The sequence below is a fragment of the Mus caroli genome, unplaced genomic scaffold, assembly GCF_978045245.1.
Source record: "Mus caroli unplaced genomic scaffold, Mus_caroli_1 scaffold_13, whole genome shotgun sequence".
Lineage (NCBI taxonomy): Eukaryota > Metazoa > Chordata > Mammalia > Rodentia > Muridae > Mus > Mus caroli.
Window position 1 is genome coordinate 24844370 of NW_028227268.1, and position 18637 is coordinate 24863006.

Sequence of the window (18637 nt, forward strand, 5' to 3'; positions counted from 1 at the left end):
GGTGATGCACACTTTTAATCCTTGCACTCGGCAGGGGGAGAGGGGAGGGAGACGATCTATGAGTTGGAGGCCAGTCTGTCTACAGAGCAAGCTCCAGAACAGCCAGGGCTACACAGAGAAACCCTGTCTTGGGGGGGGAAGGTGGAGGTGGGGTGGGGAGATACATATAATTGAAAAGGTGACAGAGACCTACTTGCACACTTGCTTGTGTGAATATGAATTCGGCCTCCTCCTTGTGAAAGCCACACCAGCCCTTACAGGAGACTGACCTACCGCTCCACACCTAAGCCTCCACCTCCAGCACAGGTCCAGGCTTGTAAAGACAGATTCAAGGAGGGGCACCGCCTGGTTTTAACCCATCTAAATTCCCATCAGTAGAGGAGCCATCTGGAAAGCATAGCTTTTTCTGACTGTATTTCTCTCAGCAGAGAAGCTGCGACCTGCTCATAACTGGCTGTGCAGACACAATGGAAGTCTCTCTCCTGTCTGTGTTGGGAATACCATGCCAATGGCTTGAAGTACGTCACAGTGAAAGTATTCACACCACAGAAACTGGAAAATGTAACACCCTGGGACTTTTTCTCCCGCAGGGCCAGTTGTCACCATTCATCAGCGCATCACTGAGCTCCGTCTGTCACTCCGCCCTGGGTTGGTCTGGGTGTCTCACCCATAGCCTCACAGTGGAAAGGTCAGGAAAGAAACACAACAGGTTGACAGAACTGCTTTGTCTGTGCATAATTTTTGTTTTGTGTTGAATTTTGAGACAGGGTTTCTCTGTGTAGCCCTGGCTGTCCTGAAACTCTCTGTGTAGACCAGGCTGGCCTCGAACTTACAGAGATCCGTCTGCCTCTGCCTCCCGAGTACTGAGGCTAAAGGTATACGCTACTATACACTACTTGTAATTTTGATTTTGAAACAGACTTTTGTTTTATAGCTCTCTATGTAGCCCAGGCTGGCCTCAAAAGCATCATCCTCCTGCCGCAGCCTCCTGAGTGCTGGGATTGGAGGCATGCATGCGCTGCTACACTTGCTCAAACTGATAATAAAGGGCTTGAGACAGGTTTCTGTGGAAGTCTGAGGTGGAATGTGGCTGTGCCACACACAGGCTGGGTGACCTTAGCAAGTCACTTTACCCCTCTGAGTCCGTGTCTCGGCCCATGAAGGAGTTTGATAACAGTCCCTGCTCAGGGACCTGTTACAGGGGGCAGTGCTAGGCTACAGAGACTGCTCAGAGCATGGCCATGACCTCAGCAAGGGAGGATGGAGTCAGGACTGATGGACAGATGGGCAGGTTCGGTATTTCACATACACAAATATCTTTGGTGTTTTAAATATAATAAACATTACTTATAAAATAAATACTTGTAAAATTAAAACCAACAGCCCAGATAGAGAGAGAGTGTGTGGCCAGGAATGGTGGGGACGGGAGTGGATAGGATGCCCCTCCCAACCCCACCCACTACTCACCATCAGTGAAAAGAGGCTCCGGCAGCTTGCGAAAGAAAGCCTTGAGCAGGCTGCTGATGACATTGAGGTCCTGCCAGCGCTAAGGAAGAACAGAGACGTCAGGACACAGACAGGATCCCAGGGGCCCACATTCCCATGTCCATACGAGCTCTAGGACCAGCCAGGCCACCAAGTCCCCAGGCCTCCATGCCTGTCCAGAACACATACTTGACTACAGACAGCTCAGTGGGCTCAATACTGCCTCCACAAGAAGCAAGAGGGCCCAAGGGTGGGGAACAGACGTCAGGACAGCTACCCCACATAAGCATGCCCGGACATCTCCAGTGTATCTGTAAGTGCCAGGCCCAGCACCTCCTCCTGACTCTCCCCAGCTAGGAGTGATCCTCTGAGCAGCCACATCACCCAAAGCGCAAGTGTGCACAGCACAGGGCTTGCGTGCCAACTCCTTCCTGTCCCAGGCCCTGTGCACACACTGGCCCCTAGTGGAACTCTCCAGCCCTGCCCTGCACAGGAATGCCTCCTCACCCTGCCTCACTGCCAAAGTCTAAGCGGCCACCCATGAATCCCACCACGGCGTCATCTGTGGCGTCACCACACTCTGACGTTCTTCCCGAGGCTTCTTCACGATCTCCCAGGAGACTGTGCTCTGAGGGGCCAGGATCCAAATGAGCTAAGTGTGGGGTGATTTTTGTCCCCCAAGGGTCTCCCATTTTCATGTGTGTGTGTATACATGTGAGCATGAGTATCGGAGTGTACACGCTCATTCATGCATGTGAAGGCTTGATCATTCTCTACCATTCCTCCACCTTATTCAATATGGCAGGGTGTCTCCATCAAACCCAGAGCACACCACGGTGCCTACTCTCCTTAGCCAGTTTGCTCTGGGGATCCTGTCCCCATCTTCTGAAGACAGGAACTACAGGTGAGCTACCATACCCATCTGGCATGACCATGGGTCCTGGGACCTGCTCAGTGAACATTGTAACCACTGAACCCTCTCTCTGCCCTTCTTCCTTCTTTATTATCAGGGCGTTTGGGACCTGTGCATGTGGGGATGTCGGAGGACATAGTCTGGGAGTCAGTCCCTCCTTCCTCCATGGGTGCTGAGGAAGTGTCAGCTCACCATCAGGCTTGCTTGGCAAGCACTTTTACCTGCTCGGAGTCTCCAGGCAGGCTATTTTGGCTTTCCCATCTGGGCTGAGGGAGCACCACATATGTAGGAGGATATGGCCAGGGATGGCACTAAATTTCCTCCACTACACTACCACATGCACACCTCAGTACATGATTAATTTGCCTCAGATGGCCACTGAGCTAGGGAAGAGAATCTGCTCTAATCATCTACGGGAATAGACAGTTCACTCTGTCCACCAGGGGGCGCCAACACCCTACATGCATAGCTAGGTGCTAGGCTTATGCTCTAGTTCTGAGTTCCTGTCTCAGAACTGCCCAGAGAGCAAGGAAACAAGTCAGCAGAGACACAGACCATTCACAAAGAGCCTTGGCTCTGTGCCAGAGTGCCCAACATCACCCTCTCCATGGGCGCATACACAGTACTGACGTCCCACAGTTCACCAAAGCACTGATTAAAACATTATCTGTGTGAGTGATGCCCGCTACTAAGCTGCAGCCAGCCCACTGAGCATGCCAGCTCAACCCTGGGTCAGGCCAGCCACCCCTCCAACTCTGGCCTCTCTTCTTCCTGGCTAAGGCGAGCTGATGTATTTCACTGAATGCTGACCCGGTCGGGGGCGGTTCCTACAGGTCCCTCTCAGTTCCTCCCTGGGGGCTGAGCACCTCTCCTCTCCCTCTGTCTGGTCTCCTCTGATAGGGTCTGCTCCCACACCAGCTTCCTAAGAGCTCTTTCCTTCTGCCCTTCCAAGCTGGTCTCAGTCTGCCTTTTCCCTTGGTCCCAGGCTGTCACATGACCCCACTTAGTCAGGGCCTGAGGATACTGTCAACCCATATAGGTGATGTGCCATCATCCCAAATGCAGTAGGGCCACAATCTGACTCATCTCCTCCTTCAGCTTCTCCTCAAGCCAACCTGTTCCTCACACAGATACCAGTCCTCCTTCTGGTCTCTCTGCCTGTCCTTCCTCCCTCTCCTGGCCTCCACTTACTCAGGGCCCTCTGTTATCCTGACCCTTAGTGACTCCAGCATCTCTGGGCTTCTTTCCTCCCCCTCTGCTCCCGGGCTTGCACTCTCAGCTCTCCACAAAGCCTCAGCTTCACTCTCGCTCACACCCTACCCTCAGCAGTGCTCCCCCGAGATCCACCAAAAGTTCCTCACTGTCCTCTGGTTCAAGGTCAAAAGCTTTAGGAACCCATCACTCCCCTGGGTCTTACCATCCCCACCCCCAAACACAAAAAGTATATCCACCTTTTTCCAACCCTCAAACCCTTCCACGAGTCTCAAACAACGCTGTCATTCCCTGCCAACTCTCCCACCTGCTCTCCTATACCCTCAGGAACTCTGGAGGCTGCCTCTGCTCCATCCCTCAGCAATCTCTCCCTCCTCTTACACACAAGTGCTTAATGGCAGCTCATGGGTCTGTGGTGCTTCACTAGCCAGATTCATGGCTTCCCCCCGAAAAGCCCTTTGCATTAGAGCCCCTTTGGTCAAATAAAATCTTAACACAAAAACCCAAGGTGGGCTAGTGAGAGGGGCACTCAGGTAAAGGTGCTTGTGCCAAGCCTGATGAGCCAAGTTTGCTCTCCGGGACGCACATGATGGAAAGAAAGAACCAACTTCCACACGTGCACCACAGCATACACAAAGTCTGTGTAGAGCCCCCAGCAAATAAACGAATAGATGTGAAAAGCTCAGAGCAGAGCAGGGTGGCCCTCCATCCAGCAAAGGAAGGGGTCTCGACCTGAGTGTGGCCTCTTCAAAGCCCCTCTGGGAATCTAAGACTCCAGGAATCATTTGAAAACTGCCAGTCATGCTACCCCCTCTTTGGTGCACTGTCAGCAGCTACAGTCTGCTCTCAGCTTCAGCCTCTCTTTCCAGGCTACACACTGGTGGCCGGCCACCATGAAAGCAAGGCGCACCCTCTTCCGCCAGGCCAGGGTTCTTTGAACCTCAGTGGCCCATGGAATCCAGTCCATTTTGCCTGGTGCGAAAGGACTGTAGAAAGGAGAGAGGGTGGGCAGGATGAGGATGGAGAGGAGAGGGAGGGGAGGCAGGAAGAGCAGCAGGAGGCATAAAAAAAAAAAAAAAAAAAAAAAAAAAAAAAAAACTCACTAGCTGGCTCTCTTGGAAGTTCAATTCCCAGCAAGTGTTCAGCCCTCTCTCTGCCCATATTTGTATTTGATTTTAGCTGAGAGAACTGGGCCTTCCTAAGTGCTCATGCAAAACTGTCACCCAGCCAGGGAGGACAGCTGCCCTGCCACTGCACATATCTATAATCCCAGCTCTTGGAAGGCAGAGGCAGAGGATCAGCCTGGGCTACATAGAGGACCCTCTCTGAAACAAAACAAAACAAAACAGCTGCCTCTGTCTCAGTACCCAGCAGGCCAGGGCTCCATTTCTTTTCGGGCCATCATTGGGGAGGTGCCCACTGGGCCTGCTGACTGGGCAGGCAGGCTTTCTCCTGCCACCTGGACACTGTGGCCCAGTGACAAGCAGAGTAGAACATGGTGAGTACAACCAGGCAGTTCCTGGACTCCACCAGCAGCCGAGCCACACCCACCTCATCCTGCAGGTTGATGTCACTGGGCCCACGGTTGAGCTGCTCCTGCAGGCTAGACACCACTGCATTATTGCCAGGTACCCGGTAAATACCAGTTGATTCCAGCCCCCGGGCCTCCACAATACGGCAGCAGGCAGCCACGATCAGGGGGACACGCTAGGAGCACAAACATGGGAGAGGTATTAGGGAGATGGCTGGGGTAGGAGGCTAAGTGGTAGAGAATTAAGACCAGAGCTGCTACCAGGACACCCGAGGAGATGAAGTCCTTATGGCCTCCATCTAAGGGTCAGAACTAGTATGAGCCACGGACTCAGAAGGTGCAAACCAGAGCGGACCTCAGTTCGGCAGCCACCTGGCTGTGTACATGAGGAACGGGCTACCACTACATCCTCACAGCTCTGGTTCCCTGCCTCCTAGGTGCTGCCTGCTTCGAGCACTGTGAGGACCCACCTGGTTCTCGGTGGCAGGCTGGCACTCCTCCAACCTGATCCCAAATGCCCTCGGGGCGGCCTTCTTGTTCTTCTTGATAATATTGATGCCCCAGGGGGTTTTGGGAGCTGCAACACTGTCTTCTGGGATGAACAATGGCAAAGAGAGCTGGGGTCAGCTGAAGGAGGTCAGAAGGGTCCCACACATTCAATGCCACACCCACACACTAGGACACAGGGACTTCATCAAATAACTAGGGAGACAGAAAGGTGAGAGAAGGCTTAGGGGGCAAGGTGACTGGCCCCCAGGAAGGAGACCATGGCTCCATGAGGGTAGTTGGTGGCCTCAAGGACCAATCTGTGAGATGAGAGCACATTTTGGCATGACCAAAGGAAATGCTTTCTTTTGGCTATTTAAAAAACAAAGATTTTAAAGTTTAAACAAAAATGTGTGTCTGTGTGTGTCTGTGTGTGTGTGTGTGTGGTGTGTCTGTGTGTGTGTGTGTGTGTGTGTGTGTGTGTGTGTGTGTGTGTGTGTGTATACTGGGGGATGCACATGAGTGCTGATGCCCACAGATGTCAGAGGTGTCAGATTTCCTGAGGCTGGAGCTGCAGGTACTTGTAAGCTCTGAGAATCCAACTCAGGCCCTCTGGAAGCTCTTTACCGCTGGGCAGTCTCTCTGGCCCAGGAAGTGGCTCCTGATAGCCCCAAGTGTAAAGATGCAGGCCTGCCTGCAGTGAGCCTCTCATTCCCAAAGGACACAAGCAGAAACGGAGGGCTGCCTACAAGAATTTTCTGGAAGCAAACCAGAATCCAGATGTTTTCAGCCCCGAAACCTTGAGGCTCCAGACCCCTCATCGGCTTACACTTAAAGCAGAAAGCAGCAGTAACCCTGGGCACACACAGGCAGGGGCGCTGCCCAGCACAAGCACCCACTGTGCACCCAGCCCTCCTACCCTTGCTTCCTGGGGGCTGCTCCTGAGTTCTGAGGCCGCGGACTGCAGTCTGCTTGAGGAATTCAGACTTGAGGCCTCCCAGGCCCCGAGAGCCTTTAGGGGAGGAATCGGCTTTGGGCCCAGAGCTATGGCTGCAGAAGGGAAAAGGAAGAGGAGGGGTGTCTTCATCTGGAGTGGCCCAGAGTGCCGCTTTCCCTGGCCTCCGTCCTCTCCAACTAGAGACAATTTGCTCAGCTCACTTGTCTGAGCGAGGACTAGAGATCTCTGCCTGGAAACTCCCAACCCCATAGGGTTTCCTCCCCACCACAGGCTGCTCTGGGAGAACTGGCCTTACCTCACTTTGCGATAGTCATTAAGCTTCTTGCTGATCAGAGCTTGGTTGGCACAGCCGGGGTCCTGCAGTGAGGGGAGGGGGGGAGAGAGGAACCATATCAGGGCCCACAGCCCACGCCACCAGAGTTCCTCCCTGGCCCCTGCCTCAGCCTCGCCTCTCTCCATCCACCATATGGACAGCATAGACCCAGATGTACAAAGGCCAGGGCTGACCTCCCTGGGCAGCTGTGTGACTTTGGGGAAGCCACCTAACATCTCTGAGCCCCAGTCACTTTGGCAATAAGCATAGGGAGGCTGGACAAAGCAGCCTCCATGTTGGGGTGCAGAACTGCATAACACTGCTCCCAGACCTGTCATGTACAGAGGGACAATAGCTACAGGCGGCTACTACAGTAACCCAGGAGAAAGCCTCTAGAACAGGGAGGACCCCACCGCCATCCTCAGGGAAAGGGCTATCCAGGTACAAGCCCAGGCAGATGGCCCTCATAGTGACGCCATCCTCCAAGCCCGAGACTGTGCTTCCTCTGCCCAGGTGTATCAAATGACCTCCGTGCAGATGGGACCTTGAGGAGGCATGGGTAGTTCCCAGGAGGGATGCCTCTTTTTTTAAAGCTCTCCCCAACCCCTGCCCACCTGCTGCCAAAGGCTAAGCCTCTGGCTAAGGTCAGTGTGTCTGCCCTCTGACTCAGGACAGTGCTGCAGTGTCTGCCCTCTGACTCAGGACAGCTCATTCTGCACCCCATCCCTTGGAGGTGGCCTACTCCAGCCTACCAGAGGCTATGGCTGGCCTGGAGCTGACCTCAATGGGACAGAGCTTGCCCAAGGCAGTCCCAACAATGACAGTAATTACTGTCACCATCACAGTTGTTATTGTTTTGGCTGGTCATTGGGCCCTGAGGATGCCAGCCTCCCTGCAGCCAGTGCATGCATCTGTCCTCAAACCCAAACTCACATGGACAGTCTCATGATAGATTCTTCCTAGAAGAGGGAGTGAGGCTCAGAGTGGCCACCCTAGGTCACAGCAGCTGAGAGGCAGCCCTGCCTTGCCCTGCCCTGCCCCTGCCTTGCTCTGGTGGCCCACTGGGCACAAGCCCAGGGCCTCACCTCGCCCTCGGCCCTGCTGTTCTCACGGATCGCTCTGATCCAGCCCAGCATGTCATCCCGATCCTCAGCCTGAAAGAGATATTCACAGAAGTCAGCGGTGGTCAGCCGGAACACGTGCCTCCTTTTGGTCTCGCTGTAGGAGATGTCCACCAGGCAGGAGCCGATGCAGACGGGCGCCGCCTCGTCCTCACCTGCGCCGGCCGCCGCAGCACCCGCAGCCGCCGGCCCGGGCTCCCGCCGCTCCTTGCTCAACGAGAGCGAGCGCGCCCGCAGGACGGCATAGACGCGCTTCCACTGGCGCAGGCCGCCGCCCGCTTTCTGCAGGGAAACACAGAGTGGGAGAAACAGGGCAACGGTGAGAGCCAGGCCAGTCACGGGTTCGCCAGAGGCTGAGAAGCAGCAGGCCATGAACTACAAAGGAGACAGACCCTAGTCCATCCAGACCCCCCCTCCACTAGCCAACCTGTGGCCTCTCAGTCCACTTGCCCAGACCTCTCTACCTACCACGTATCCCCACAACATGTCAACTTCTACCTACTCTAAATGCCAGCATTGGGAGGCAGGAACCTGGAAGGGAATCCAAGAAGGAATAAGGCCCCCAGAAGCATAAAATCTCACCAAGCCACTGGGTGTGGTGGCGCACACCTCTGGTCCCAGCACTCAAAAGGCAGTTAGGTAGATCTCTGAGTTCAAGGCCAGTCTGATCCCGGTGAGTTTAAAGATGTGGGCCACCATGGCCTGCCTGAGAAACCTTGTCTGTAGACCAGGTTGGCCTGTAACTCAGAAATCCGCCTGCCTCTGCCTCCCAAGCTAAAGGCGTGCGCCACCACTGCCTGGCAAGAAACCATGTCTTGAAAACATTTTCTTACCATGCCATCCCTTGCACAGACCCTGCCTTGTGCATCACCCTCAACAAAACTGTGCTGCCGACCAGGAGCTGCCAACAGTCTGGGGAGGGTGCCCTCCCCAGTGCCTTGACTTTCCCTCAAGACTCCACTAGGGGTGCCCTGCCTAGAAGCCACTCTCAGGGTCACTGCGGAGCGAGCCTCCACATCATCAAAGCCAGAGGCTGCTTCCAGCCCTGCAGCACTGCTCCGCGCATCTGGCACAGACAGCCTCTCTTGCCTTTCTACAGTTTATTGATTTTGCTTTGGTTTGTTTTCATTCTTTTCTTTTTTTCTTTCCTTTTTCTTTTTCTGTTTTGTTTTGGTTTGTTTTTTGGTTTGTTTTGGTTTGTTTTATGTTTTCAAGACAGAGTTTCTCTGTATTGCCCTGGCTGTCCTGGAACTCACTCTGTAGACCAGGCTGGCCTCGAACTCAGAAATCCGCCTGCCTCCGCCTCCCGAGTGCTGGGATTAAAGGCGTGCGCCACCATCACTCAGCTTTTTCCTTGCTTTCAATCCACCCTCTATACTTGTAGTTCATCTTATTCCATTCTATTTTATATGTATGAGTGTTTTGTCTGCAGGAATGTATGCCACGTTTGTGCCTGGTACCTATGGAAGTCAGGAGAGGGCACCAGATCCCCTGGACCTGATGCTAGGGATGGTTATGAACTGTCCTGTGGGCACTGAGAACTCAGCCTGGGTCCTCTGAAAGAGGACCATGTGTTAGCCCAGTGGGGGTGGTAGTGATGCATGCCTTTAATCCCAGCACTTGGGAGACAGAGGCAGGCAGATCTCTGAGTTTAAGGCCAGCCTGGTCTACAGTGCTCCAGGACAGTCAGTGCTATGCAGAGAAACCCTGTTTTAAACAAAAAACAAACAAACAAAAAAAGAGAGAGAGAAAAAAAAGTGTGTGGGGGGGAGAATCATGTGCTCTTAACCACTGAGCCTCGTCCTCAGCCCCAACCTGTAGTTCTTCCTTACCTAGAGTGAACTACCATTTGGAGACATTTGTCTGGAGATATGGTGGAAGGGAGAGGTATGCCTAGCAGGCAGTAGCCAAGGATGACCCTAACCATTCACCTATCCAGACAGCACTCCACAGCAAAGCCCAGGCCCAAGGGGCAACAGAGAAAGAGACCTGCCTTGCAGAGGAGGCCTCAGGGCTTCGCTCTGAGCTTGCCCCACACCATGCACACCTGTGGCTTTAAGCAGCCCTCTGCTGATCCCAACTGTACAGTTCCAGCCTGTGATAGGCACCAGCTCAGCCCTGAGAGGCTCAAAGCCTGCTCAGCAACCCCAAGTCCCGCCCCTAACTTGCACACAGCATGGGTGGGCCCCATGCTCCCTGCTCACTATAGTACCTGAGTCTGCCCTCAAACCTGTTCTCCACCCTTGAACCATCTTTTCCAGCTAGGTCAATCCACCCAGTTGCCCCGAAACCTGGGAGTTGCCCCTGACATCTAGCTCATGAGAAATCAACTCTGCTTCCTTCAGAGTATCACCTGTCCCCACCTGGGTGCCACCATCCTGTCCCCCTCATTGACCTTCTCACCTGGACAACAACACCAACTTTCCCAGCGCCCCTCACCTGGCCCTCCAGGCAGCAGCCCTACAGCAGTGAAAGACTCTCCTTTGGGTAGCCCCTTAGAGCAAACAGCAGGTCCTGAGGTCCCATGCTGACTCCAAACTCACCTCTCTGCTTCTTCTGTCAAGCCACCTGGCTTTTGCCTACCAGTGACTGCCTTCCTTTCTTAGAGCCTGTACACCAGCTGCTGCTTCTCCTGCACCCTCTCCCTCCCCAACCTCTTATTTATTTATTTTATTTAAATAAATGTTATTTATTTAAAGTGGGTGGGGAAGGGTGGGTGTGCTGTGGCATGCTAGTGAAAGTCAAAGGACAACTTGAAGGAGGGAGTTCCCTACCTCCACCAGGGATTGAACTCACTCATCAGGCTTGGCAGCAAGCCTCCTCACCTGCTGAGCCATGTGCTGAGCCCTTTCTTCCTCTCTCCTTCTTCGACTCCTTCTTTTCTTCATCTTCCTCCCCCTCTTCCTCCTCCTTCTCCTTCTTTTTTATCTTTTTCTTTTTTTTTTTTTTCTTCAAGACAGGGTTTCTCTGTATAGCCCTGGCTGTTCTGGAACTCACTTTGTAGACCAGACTGGCCTCGAACTCAGAAATCCACCTGCCTCTGCCTCCCGAGTGCTGGGATTAAAGGCGTGCGCCACCACGCTCGGCCTCCTTCTCCTTCTTCTTCTCCTCCTCCTTTCTTGATTTTATTTATTTGTTGTTGTTATTGCTATTGTTGTTGCCTTAGAGATTGAATCCAGGGCCTTACATGTCAGGTAGATTCTGCAATGAGCTAGATTCCGCAGCCCCTGTCTCTGTCTGTCCTGGAACTCACTCTGTAGACCCAGCTGACCTCAAACTCTGAGCCTGCTCTGCCTCCCAAATGCTGGGATTAAAAGTGTGCACCACGGGCTGGTGAGATGGCTCAGTGGGTAAGAGCACCCGACTGCTCTTCCAAAGGTCCAGAGTTCAAATCCCAGCAACCACATGGTGGCTCACAACCACCTGAAATAAGATATGACGCCCTCTTCTGGAGTGTCTGAGGACAGCTACAGTGTACTTACATATAATAAATAAATAAATCTTAAAAAAAAAAAAAGTGTGCACCACCATGCTGGGCTGTACTAGAACTTCTAGTCGTCATGCCTCTGCCTCCCTCCCAGGTGTTCAGCTTCTCTCATTACTTTACGTGGCTGCCTCCTTCTGCTCTTAGCTCGTCACGGGCATCAGCTCCTTGATAAGGTGCCTCTGACTGTCCATTGCCCTGCAGACAGCCCTGTAAGCTCACGTCCTGGCTGTGGGTGGCCTGGCTACATAGCAAGCTGCTGGAACAAGCACTCCAAGCCCGGGGCTAGGTACCAACCAACTGTTCATTAACTTGTATTGAATCTGCTTATGTCCTGGTGGTGGGGGCCCCAAGGGCCTCCAGGGAGCAGGGCTGAAGCATCCATGTCCAGTTTCCTTTATGGCAGATTCCTTCAGCCTAGCATACCATCACAGAGCTGCTGGACTAAGACAGTGCCAGCTGGAGCAGCCCTACCACTAATGCAATGAATAAGACTCCTGTTCCAAGAGAATAACAGTGTTAGCATGAGGTGGTCCCAAGGGCCATCTCTGACACTAAACCATCTGGATAACCCTGAATAAGTCAGGTCTTTCCCTGGCATCAATGTTGCCGCTAACAGATAATGAGAGTTAAGCAGCAAGTGTCACGGTCATGTCCCTCACACAGTGGCTCTGGTAGGAGTATTGCATGCATGCGCCCATCCTCTGCCTGGCATTGGTAGTCTCTGAAGGAGGTGGAGGATAGGAGAGGGAGGCCGGAACTACTGGTGTAGATGACATGAGGCTACCCCAGATAGACCCAGGGTCTGCAGCTGGCTCCGACTCCAGGACACTTCCTTTAGTTCCCAGATGTGGCACCAGGAAAACAAGTGACACTGAAGGCCCTGAGAGAAGCAGCACTAAGACATTTTTCTACCACATGTGGATGTAGACAATATTGGCCCCACAGACTCTCTTGGATAGCTCACATGGCCTCCTGCCCCTCCTCAGCCACCCTGTCTTGGAGTGACCATCTTCCCATGTTCTTTTAGCTCCATGGCCTGCCTTGCCTCCTTCCCAGTCCCCACTTCCTGTCAAGATTCTGTTGTGGCTCATACCTTTTGTCCCAGCACTCGGGAAGCAGAATCAGGCAGATCTCTGAGTCCAAGGCCAGCCTAGTCTACTGAGTGACGTCCAGGACAGCCAGGGCTATGCAGAGAAACCTTATCTCCAAAAATCAAAGAGGGAAAAAGAGAGACTCTGCTAGATCCCCATCACCTCCTTCTCTCTGTATCTTAGGTGACAGGTGCTTGTGACCTGGTGGACTAAGGGGTGGGCCTCCCTGTACCTCCCTGTCTGCCATACCTATGTGTTTCCACTCACAGGATCTCAGCCACACAGGATCTGTAGGATCTAACAGACCTTCCTCTCCCCAAATCCTCCCCTCAAGTGACTAGGGGATCAAGGGAGAGTCCCCACTGCCAGCCAAGCCGGGAGCCACGATCCTTGGTCTAACCTCTGCCTTCCTCAGCCCCAGAGGCCCTCAGCCCACCTTTTCCCTAGAATCTCTTACAAACAGCTCCTGGTCCCATCCCAGGGCCTTGATCACATAAACAACGGCAATGATACAGATTCCTTCCGGCACAGACATGCTACTATGCTACGTCACACATTTCTGCACTTTGCCCCGTATCACAGAACAGAAAATGTCCCCCAGGTATCAAATTCCCACTTCACCTTCTGCCACCTGCTCTGGGCTCTCCAGGCAACCTGGTTCCTGGCACACAACTCTCAGCCTCCCTCCAGCCCTTAGTGAAGGGCTCCCCCAGGATACTCCCTCCCACACACTTCCTCTCTGCTACAGACTCCCACGAGCTTTATCTCAGCCTCCTAGACAGACAAACCCCACCCTGCTAAGCCCCTAAACTCCCTGTGCTGTGACCATCAGTGCACCCATCACTGAGGAGCAATGAGCACTTTCTCTGTGGTCATCAACCCCAAGAGGACAGGACTGAGCGAGCTGACTCCCTCCCCTGAGTCACTAGAAGCTCATCAGCACCTCAGGAGCAGGGGGCTCGGTGCCCCCCAGCCTACAGAGCCTATATTTCTGGACTCATCCTATAGCTCAGGGAATGAAGTTTGCTCCTGAAGTCATATGCACACAACAACACATGGCTGTGTAGAAATCCAAACTCTGGCTATTTCAAAGTTCATTCTTCCCAGGTTCCACCCTACAGGGATGCCTTCTGTAGGTTCCACAACCATGGATTTAACCAAACATGGACCAAAAGCACTCAGAAAACAAAACAAAACAAAACAAAACAACACCTGCATCTGTACCAAAGGGTACAGAGGTTTTTTCCCCTCCACATTCCATAATCAACCCACAATAACAACTATTTACATAGCCTCCCATAGCATGAGGCACGATACGTCATCTGGAGATGAGTTACAGCGCCTGGGAGGAGGTATAAGCATCACACAGACAGCAAGCTGCTTCATATAAGGGGCTGTGTGTCCAGGAATCTGGAGACCCCATAGATACTGTGAGGGATTCCTGTAATGGCAGGAATATAGAAGAACAGCAGTCCCCAAGTGCCAAGCTCGGTGGGGACCCCAGTGTCACTTTTCCTCCACTCTTTCTGCAATGCTAAGAATAGAACCTAGGCCCTTCCTTAAGTCAGGTAAGAGTTTCTCAAACACTATTTTTTTCTCGTGTGTGTGTGTGTGTGTGTGTGTGTGTGTGTGTGTGACTAGGGCTTGAAACCAGGCCCTCACACCAGCTAGACAAACGTTTACCAATAGTCTATATCCCCAGCCCTTGTTTTACATTTTATTGAGACAGAATTTTAGTAAGTTGCTAAGGCTGGCCTTGAACCCACTCTGTAGCCTAGACAGGTCATGAACTTCCCATCCTCCTGTCTCAGCCTCCCAAATAGCTTGGATTACAGACTGGACTCACCACACATAGTATGGCACACCCTTGTTCACACCATGTCTTTTAAATGCTAAGGAGCAGGTTTGGGACAGTGTTAGTCGGCTCCCCTTAGAGACACTGAGTCATGAGCACTAGGCTCTGAGTCCTCAGAGCGACAAGCCATGGCGTTAAGAATCAATCTCTAAGCCACCCTGCCTCCTTTTTCTCCCTCTCCAGCCCAGGGCTCCAAGACTGGTACTCAATCTCACACCGAGAGGTTAGAGCCCCCCGTCCCTTCTGAGTTCTATTTGCCCCTTCCTGCCCCTCTCCTCACCCACTCACAAAGGCTCTCGGCTGGATCTTGTGGTGGCTTCTAAATGGTCTTCTTTCTCCCTGGCTTTCCTCACTAAGTCACCACAGGAAGCCACATGAGCACTAAGTCTGTGGCCAGAGGACCTCGTAGGCCTGAAGAGGACTGGCATCTGCTTCCTTCGCCCTGCCTTTGCTCCTTTGCCCTGAGCCCCGTCGCTCATTCATGGTCTTTCAAGAATGGCTTGGTCAGGATGCACACATAGCTTGCCCTGTACTTCCACAGCAGGCTCGCCTCTCTGTTAACCTCCTTTTCAGGGTTCAGTAAATCTCCCTCCCCCAGAAGCTCTTCCTGGCCTCTCACCTTGACTCCTCAGGCTAGAGCCTGAAGTGGGGTTTTTTTGGTTCGGTTTGGTTATTTTGGAGCCAGCAGTTTCAGAGCAGGTATAAGAGGACCTGGAAAGTTCTGCCAGAGCCAGCTTCCATCCAGCCCGTCCTCCTTCCTCAGCCCACCTTACCTTCCCCTTCTTGGTGAGGATCTGTTTATAATACAACCAGCCTTCTCTCCTGATATCACTGAAGGTTGCATCTGAGAGGTCAGAGGTTGAGTGTCGTTTAGAGGGGGCATCAGCATCTTCAGAGGTGCCCCAGCTATCTAGAGACTGTAGGGAGAAAACATTAGGCAGTTTAGGGTGGCTCCCATAGTACCAGCATCTCAGGAGCCTCATGGACCACTGGTAGCCACAAGGGCCTGGCGAGTGTCTGGGCTGTACTCTGATGTGCTGTGTGACCTCATGGGCCTTGCTTGTCCTCTCTGGACTGTTTGTGTTGAGGTCATGAGACCTCATGAAGAAGCCAGAAAGGAGGAAAGAGCTCGACCTGCCAGCAGGACGTGTGGCTCCCCATGCTGGAAAAGCCAATCTGGGCCTTCCTTCAGCTTTACAGCCTCCAAGGCATTGAGGAAATGGGGAAGCAGTTGTGGCAATAAGGAGTTAGGTAAACAGCGGAAGTGGGAACATCAACAAAGACCAAGCAGCGACATGACAGGGAGTCAAGCCCACCAGGAGTTAGATAACAAGTGTTGGTGTCAACAGGAATCCAGCCTCAGAGCTGTCGAGCCCAGGGACAGTTCAGTAAGCCGAGGAAGTGACAAGGGGTGCCAGGTGGCCCTGAAGGTGCCAAGCTAACAAAACACATGTGCATGTGAGGAAAGTGCAAAAGTGACCAGAAGGAGACGGAGGCCAGAAAAGGCATGTGGGTGGTGAGGCTTCCCAGAAAACTACAACGTTGCTAGCACTCGGGAGGCTGATGCAGGAACAACACAAGTTTGAAGCCAGCCTGGATTAAACCCTGTCTTCAAGGTCTATCAAGACCTGGCCTGGGGCTTGAGAGATGGCTCAGTGGTTGAGAGCACTGGCTGCTCTTTCTGAGGTCCTGAGTTCAATTCCCAGCAACCATGGTGGCTCACAGCCATCTGTAATGGGATCTGATGCCACCTTCTTGTGTGTCTGATGACAGTGACAGTGCACTCATCATACAAGTAAAATAAATAAATAAATATTTAAAAAATAATTAAATAAAGGCCCTGTCCTAAGAAACCAAGGACCGGAGGGATGGCTCAGTGGTTAGGAGCACTGGCTGCCGTTTTGGGGGACCCAGGCTTAGTTCCCAGCACCCAGACAGCAGCTCACAATCATCTGTAACTGACCTCCACAGCAGTAGGCATGAGCAGGGCACAAATATATACACGCAGGCCAAACACTCAGACACATGAAATGAAATAAATAAACCTAAAGAAAAAAATTAAGAGAAAGGATCTCGAACGATCCATATTGTGGAGCTAATAAGCACCTATAGGTCCAGCTATAGGAGGAAGCCATGCCTCTGCCTCCAGGGGTACCTGCACACACCCATACATGCACATACAACAAGCAAGCAGGACACACTCACACACCACACACACACACACACACACACAAAACTAAACAATTTTAAAAGGAATAAATATTTTTTTAAAAGGAAAATAGAAAAGAAAAGAAAGAAATCAAGAGCTGGAAGCTAGGCCCTGAGTTCAATGCCAGTCTGGTCTACAGAGTGAGGCCAGCCTGAGCCACACACTAAGACCCTGCCTCAAAACAAATAAATAATGATAAAAAAGAGTTGGAGATATTGCCCAGGTGTGCCTACCACATTTAAGTCCTTGGTTCTATTCCCAGCACCGAAGAGAGAGGGAGAGAGGGAGAGGGAGAGAGAGAGGAAGAGAGGGGGGAGGGGAGGGAAAGAGGGAGAGGGAGGGCTGTTCTATGATTTAGGACTTTCCAGATTGGAGCACAAATGCAGTCTCCAGGTGGGAGGCAGGCCACATGGGTGGCATGAAGATGAAATACAGGAAAGGGGCGAGGAGCCAGAGCACTTCACTTAGGGGTCAGAAATCACAAATATGGAACCCGAGATGTGTAGGGCTACCACCCTTCTAGAGGCAGACAGACAGACATACATATGCAGGCAGACAGACACACGCACACATGCACACCTACACATATACAGACAGACAGACACATGCACACGCACACATGCACACACATCATATGCAGACAGACAGATAGACGCATGCGCGCGCGCGCACACACACACACACACACACACACACACACACGTGCTATGCCGGCTCACCCCGTCCGTGAAGAAGCTCCGCAGCACTCGTAGGCTCGGCACCCGGCTGGGAAGGCGCCTGGAGAGCAAGGACTGAAGGTGAGGGCTGTGCATGGCCCAGATTCTCATCCTCCACCCAAACCCATGGCTCAACCTAGAGAGCAGAAATCACCCCACCCCCGTGCAGACACGAGCTTACCGGAGCACTCGGCCCTCATCCCGGAAGGTGTTCAGTCCATCGTCACAGGACTTGGAGCGCTCCGTGGTGATGGCCAGCAGGTAGGAGGAGCGGCGGCCTGCCTTGATGCTGCCTGAAAAGGTACCCACAGGCAGCCACAGGGTTAGCGAAGAGCAGGTTGGTGGGTACCCTAGGAGCCCTCCCTTCTAGTCATCAATGGACTCTCCCATGGGGCCCCAGAAGAAGTAAACAGACATTGGGGAAAAGACCCACGGGGACCAGACAGCAGAGGAGGGAGCAACACAGGCTGTAGACACTCACTGCAGTCCTGGGAGTAATGGCGGCTGAGGGCAAAAGTGAAGGTTGGCGAGGATGGGCTAGTTCCCAGGACAGGGGCTGAGTTCATGGCACTGGAGACCACTGCGGAGGCAGGGACATGCTTGGCCTGAAGGTCAATGCTGGGGCTGGTGGGCTCGTCTGCCAGCAGAGAAGGAAGATGTGAAGAACACAGGCCAGGCTTCCCGGATAGCCCAGGCTCACAGGCTCCATGCGACACTTACTGCAAACCCCTAAACTCTCCCTCACTAGGGTATTTCTGGCCGCATGCCCGTGGCCCAGGGCGCCTCGCCCACCAGAGTGTGGTCAGGGAGTGTCTCCTTTTAGCAGGTGCTGAGTCTCCCATTGCATCAAGGGCACTGAGCCACGCTCCTTGGAGTAGGCTCCTAAAACACAAGGCGGTATTCTATCGGATTGTCGACAATGGGGCACAAGCTCTTTGTCTTCATATTAGATTGGCGCACCTTGACAAGAGGCTCAGCTGGGACTTGTTGACCATGGCTGGACCCCGGACCCAGGCTGCAGATGGCATCCTACCGTCCTTCCTAAGCTTCTTCTTAGTTCCCAGGCCACTCAGCTACAAACCCACCAGGCCCAGGACTTGGGCCCAATACCACCATCTTCCATTCCAGGTTTTCTCCACAGCCCATAGACTCAGAGCCTGGCCTGGCTTGTCTCCTCACAGCCCTAACCTTTTTCTTGTTCTTTCTGCACCCCTATCCCCAACATGGAGATGAGGCACCACTCCGGCAAGCCAAAAAGCT

At 53.0% G+C, this 18637-nt stretch overlaps 1 protein-coding gene across 7 annotated transcripts in view; it reads right to left on the reverse strand.

The window, feature by feature from the left end:
* Arhgap23 (Rho GTPase activating protein 23) overlaps positions 1–18637 on the reverse strand; it is a 99274-nt gene that overhangs the window by 31452 nt on the left and 49185 nt on the right. For all 7 annotated transcript variants that reach the window (XM_085829599.1, XM_021177408.2, XM_029483623.1 and 4 more), the window contains 10 exons: positions 17859–18014; positions 17559–17670; positions 17381–17438; positions 15226–15369; positions 7984–8301; positions 6881–6942; positions 6547–6677; positions 5612–5733; positions 5162–5317; positions 1468–1546 (listed from right to left, as the gene is read on the reverse strand). In XM_085829599.1, the coding sequence (XP_085685725.1) occupies positions 1468–1546; positions 5162–5317; positions 5612–5733; positions 6547–6677; positions 6881–6942; positions 7984–8301; positions 15226–15369; positions 17381–17438; positions 17559–17670; positions 17859–18014 (1338 nt within the window). The remainder of the gene's footprint in view (positions 1–1467; positions 1547–5161; positions 5318–5611; positions 5734–6546; positions 6678–6880; positions 6943–7983; positions 8302–15225; positions 15370–17380; positions 17439–17558; positions 17671–17858; positions 18015–18637) is intronic.